The sequence below is a fragment of the Crocuta crocuta genome, unplaced genomic scaffold (genome assembly GCF_008692635.1).
Source record: "Crocuta crocuta isolate KB4526 unplaced genomic scaffold, BGI_CrCroc_1.0 scaffold219, whole genome shotgun sequence".
Lineage (NCBI taxonomy): Eukaryota > Metazoa > Chordata > Mammalia > Carnivora > Hyaenidae > Crocuta > Crocuta crocuta.
Window position 1 is genome coordinate 6,155,517 of NW_027551572.1, and position 4,997 is coordinate 6,160,513.

Sequence of the window (4,997 nt, forward strand, 5' to 3'; positions counted from 1 at the left end):
TGCCCCCGGGGGGGCGGGAGCCGCCCCCAGCCTCCCCCAGCCGGGCTTTGTTTGTCCCCTCGCTCACCCCTCCCCCTCCTCGCCCCCTCACTTCTTGGGACCTGGGCGCATCCTGGCTTTCCCTTCTCCTTGCCCTTCTCCTCGTCTGCGGAAACGCCCCCTTCCTCTGGCCCCTGCACCCTCCCGCTCTCTGCTTCGCGGGCTTCCCGGGGTAAGACGCGAAAGACGCGCCGTGGCCTGGCGCGACCCCGCCGCCGCCGGGTGCCAGGTTCGGTGACTCCAGCGAGTCTGTGGGGCCTCGGCCCACCCCGGAGCTGGGGCCGCCCGCCCTCCTGGCTCCCAGGCTCGCTCATGCCAAGGCCTGTTGCGTGATTCCAACTTGGGCTGACATTCCCTGCCCCGGGCGCTCCGGCGTAGGCCTCTTAATCATCTTGTCTGCTGCAGATCCTCGACACCAGCCAATTTACTGCCCCGTCTCTCCTCGCTGGTTTCAGGAGGGGGAGGGGAGTGCGCGCAAAGGAGGGGAGGGCACATACAACCGCAGGAGGAAGGCTGGCACCAGCCACTGGCACTCAAAGAAAACCACGGAATTTGGAACTGGGGGGGCGGGGGAGAACTGGAATGGGGGTCTGCTAGGCAGCGGCTGCTTAGAGAAGCTAGAATCACGGGGTCAATGAGCTTCAGCTCAGGTCTTCCTAGCCTGGGAAAACAATGCCGACATGGAAACGGACACTGGATTGTGTAGCCTTTCTGTCTTTCCCAGAGCCCCCCACTCCCTATCCAGATTCTGTTGAGACTCCATGCAGGCCCCAAAACAGTCTGGCCAGAAAAGACACGATTCCTTTCAGGGTGATGCCACTGAGCCTAGAAAGTCGCTCCCATCTTATGTCTGTGTTTTGGCAGAGGTGACTGGAAGACACAAGGAAGGCCTGGGTAGCCATCCCAGAGAAGAGGAGGCTTGGGTCTGGCAAGCAGAGCTCTCAGGCCCACCCCTAATCTCCTTTCCAGTAGAGGCAGGTCCCTTCAAAGAGGATGGCTGAGGTTCAGGCTCTCATGTAAGAGGCCAGAGCTTCCCCAGCTCTAGAGGGCTGCTCTTCCACATAGGATGAAGTTGGAAAGGCCTCTGGCTAACTCTGGGCCTCGTAATCACAGGCACAAGTGAAGCCTCCCTGTTTTGGGGGACACTGGAATAAAACAATACACTACCAACAGCAAAAATGGGTACTTCCCGTGTGCCTGGCACTGTGTTACATCGTTGTCTCATTATACACTCACAACAACTCTGAGCTGGTTGTTATTATTTCTCCATCGTACAGATCTGCACACTGATGCACAGAGAGGTTACACTGAGTAGCTCAAAGTCTCAAAGTCAGTGTTTGAAACTAAGAAGCCTCTGTTGTAGGCCTCAGTGCTTTGAAGGAAAGGGGCTTTTAGTTCAGGCCTGTATTGTCCATCTAACCCCTGGCCTTTGCAGAGAATGCCAGAAAGCAGGGTGACTTTCAAACCTGGAAGCCAGTTGGGGTGGGATCCAAGGTGGAAGGCAGAGCTGAATGGTTTGACACTTTTCCCCTCAGAGAATGTGCAGCGGAAGGATGCCGCTTGCATCAGTGGTCTGTGTATGTGTGCACGTGTGGGTATGTAGGTTTCTGTATCTGTGTATGTGAATACGTGCGTGCATGAATTTTCATCAGTGTGTGTGTGAGACTCAGTAGGAGTGTGTGTACAAGTGAGAGGATGTGACAGTATAGATGTGACTGTGAGAGTCACAGCGCGTGACTGTATGTGTGCTAGCGCAGCCCTGTGTGCAGGGGTCCCCCTGCATTCCAGAGCAGCCAGCCGAGTTTCCAGAGAGGGCCGGGGTGACTCACTGAGCTCTCTGCTCAGCCAGCCCCAGAAGGGCCGCGGGGCACAGAGGGGAGGGTCCAGGGTAGGGGGTCTGACCCCGGCTCCGGCAGCACTCTGGCGGCGACTGCAGGTCCCCCGCGGTGGCGCCGAGGCACCGCCTGGCCTGCACCACTGGCGCGGGGGCGGCAGAGACCGCCCAGGCTCAGGGCGGTGGCGCCGGCACCGGAGGGGCCCGGCGGGCGGAGGCAGCNCCGGCAGAGCGTGAACGTTCCGGGGAGGCCGGCGTGGAGCGCGCCTGTTCTCGCCTCGCCGCGCCCCACGGCTGTCTCGGCCTCTGAGAGGGGTCACTCGCGGCTGGCCAGCCTCCCCGCCCCGGCAGCAGCTCCAGGCTCCAGGTCATGACGCCAGGGAACGAGCGCACACATCCAAAGAAAACAATAATTTATTTAAATAATCTCTTCATATTGTAAAATCAACATTAAGAGCATGTTGTTTTCATAATAAATAACCCCAAAATACCTTTCATTTCAAGAACAAAGACTTTAGGATAAGAGAAAACAAAACCAAATCAGTAGCTTAGTTTAACTGAGAAAATTTTCAAAGGGAAAAATAAAATGGAGGGGTCGTTGAGGTTACTGCTAAACCGCAGTTTTCACAAGTGGGCGTTTACAAAAAGTCCGAAAAGCCGAGTGTTTTTATACAAATAAATCAGTGGGAAAATCTGCACAGACGCCTTTATTTACAAACTCTATGTCGAAGTCCAGCCTAGTAATCCTGAATAGGTTTTAAAAAAGATAATTTAAACACATTTTTTTTTGCAGTGTCCACATATTAAAAAATCATTTTTTCCCCAACATCAAAATGAGGTCATCCGCAAAGGCACCTAAACTTTTAAAAAAATAAAAATAAAAAACCTCCACGGGGGATGGATGAGGAGAGAGCTAAGGGAGCGTTCCCGCGGGAGAGCTACGGCGGGCCGGGCCGGAGGGGGGCTCCGAGGGCTGGAGGCCGCCGGGCAGGGAGAAAGCGCCGGGCCGCCCGGGTCACGGGGGCGGGGCGGGAGGGCGCGCAGGCCCGGGAGGTCAGTCAGCCGCGCGGACCGGAGCGGGGCCTGGGGGCCGGCAGGGAGAAAGGAGCCTCAGAGCACCCTGGGAACGTCGCGGGCGGGGCAGGCGTCCCTCTCGGACTCCAGCGCGTGGCCCGCGGCGAGGAAGGCGCNACCGCTTTTCCACATCTTCTTGAACTTGGACCGGCGGTTCTGGAACCAGATTTTGACCTTTGTGGAAAAGGGACCCGAGCGTTAGTGGAAGAGCCTGGGTCTGGGGCACCGGGAGGGGAGGAGGCGTAGAAAGCAGAGCCGGGCAGGTAAGCGGATCGCGTGCCGCGGCCTCGGAGGCTCGGGATGGCTCCGAGCCCATTGGGAGGTAATCTCCGAAAGTCCGAGACAGCTGGATCGTGCGTTCCGCGGGGACGGTGACCGCGGGAGGGGGCCAGGGGGGCCAATTATTTGACCGCTCAATCAGTTCGCGCGGGAAGAAGAGGTGGACGCGGATTTGCGCCCACCCCAGCGCTTTCCCTCTCTCGGGCGCGGCGGCCCCCTGAGGGGTGTCAGCTTCAGGCGTACAAGTTCAGGCCGCCCAAGGCGCGGGCCTCGAAATCCTTAAACTTACTTTAAAAATACTTTTTAAAACGCCGTCCGGCGCGCGCCTGCTTCCCAGCCACGCCAGGCCGGGAGCCCTCACCTGCGTCTGGGTGAGGCCCAGAGACGCCGCCAGCTCCGCTCGCTCCGGGAGGGCCAGGTACTGAGTCTTTTGGAAACGTCTCTGAAGAGCCGCCAGCTGGAAACTGGAGTAGATGGTGCGGGGTTTCCGGACTTTCTTTGGCTTCCCGTTCACTATCCGGATTTCAGGCTCGAGGTCCTCCTTCTCTGCAACGCAACGCAGTCGTGAGAACAGCGCAACCGGGGGACGCAAANNNNGACCCGCGCCGCCGGACACCCGCGAGCTGGACCCTCCCGGAAGGAGAAGGAGGAGCAAACCGGAGAGAAAGAAGGAGCGGGTGGTGAGGAAATGCGGTTACCACGAGGCACGCACCCGACGCCCACTCGGCCCCTGAGTCTCACCAGCCGAGCGCCGAAGGACGTACCCGGTGGCCCTCGGCAGCCTGGCGGTTGAGGAGGGTAAAAAGGCTCAGGGAGGGCAGGGAGCAGGCCGTGTAAACGGCCGGGGCTCCGGATGCATCCCCGCCCCCAAACATTTTTATCCTACCCATCCCAGTAACTAGACTGACTTGGCACCTTTGACGCCAGCGTTGTGCTTACCGGGTTCGTTGTTGGCCGGGGAGGAACTGGTCCCGTAGGGTGCGTAGGAGGTGTAGGCGGCGGTGTAGCCCAGGTCGTAGCCGCTCTTGGCGGAGTAAGGGACGTTGTTGAGGCCGCCTGCGTGGTACTGGTAGGAACCCATGTGCGCGTAGGGCGAGCCCCCACTTCCGCCGCCGCCCGCCGGGTGCTGCTGGTTGGTGTAGTAGCTGCTGTCGGTCGCTGTGGACACCGGGAGTGTGGGCGACTCCTGGGGCTTGTGGAGGCTGCTGCCGTTGCTGCCGCCGGGGCCAGCGCCGCCGCCGCTGGGGGGCTGCGGGTGCTGGTGGTACGTGCTGGAGGCCGTGATCTGGGTCGAGTGCATATCAGCCACCAGACTGTCAAAGACTCCAGTCATCCTGACCCGGGATGGGAAAGAGCAGGGGTGGCGGGCGCGAGGGGGGAAGCGAGGCGCCTCCTCTGTCTCTCCCTGTCCCCTCCAGCAGCCAATGTAATTACGGGGGGTGAGGGAGGGTGGGGAGGAAAACAAGAAATGTGGCAACGGTCTGGGCAACTCCTCCTCTAGGGGAGGCGATCACCGTGCACTGCTCGGGACAGCTGCCGCCGGCCGCATCCTCTCTCNGTGGGGAGTCAGGGTGGCCAGCAGCAGCAGGACAGAAGGCGTGAAGGCGGAGACTGGCATTTCTTCTCAAAGGACGAAGACATGGGGTCTCCCATCACATTCTGTGTACAAGGGCCAACCAGTTGCAGTGATTGGCATCTTCCTGTCCGAGGTCAGCTTTCAAACATTAATCAAAATAAAGCGGTGCCGTGATCCCGGCCAGGTCTAGCTCCG

The 4,997-nt window shown here is 59.5% G+C and overlaps 1 protein-coding gene across 1 annotated transcript; it reads right to left on the bottom strand.

Annotated features, from left to right (window-relative positions):
• Positions 1-2,983: 2,983 nt before the first annotated feature.
• DLX2 (distal-less homeobox 2) lies at positions 2,984-4,751 on the bottom strand. Its single transcript, XM_077751182.1, has 3 exons — positions 4,166-4,751; positions 3,588-3,772; positions 2,984-3,121 (listed from the first exon to the last, which is right to left on the bottom strand). Exons 1-3 carry the CDS (start codon positions 4,557-4,559, stop codon positions 2,984-2,986), a joined length of 717 nt encoding a protein of 238 aa, XP_077607308.1. The 5' UTR covers positions 4,560-4,751.
• Positions 4,752-4,997: the final 246 nt, after the last annotated feature.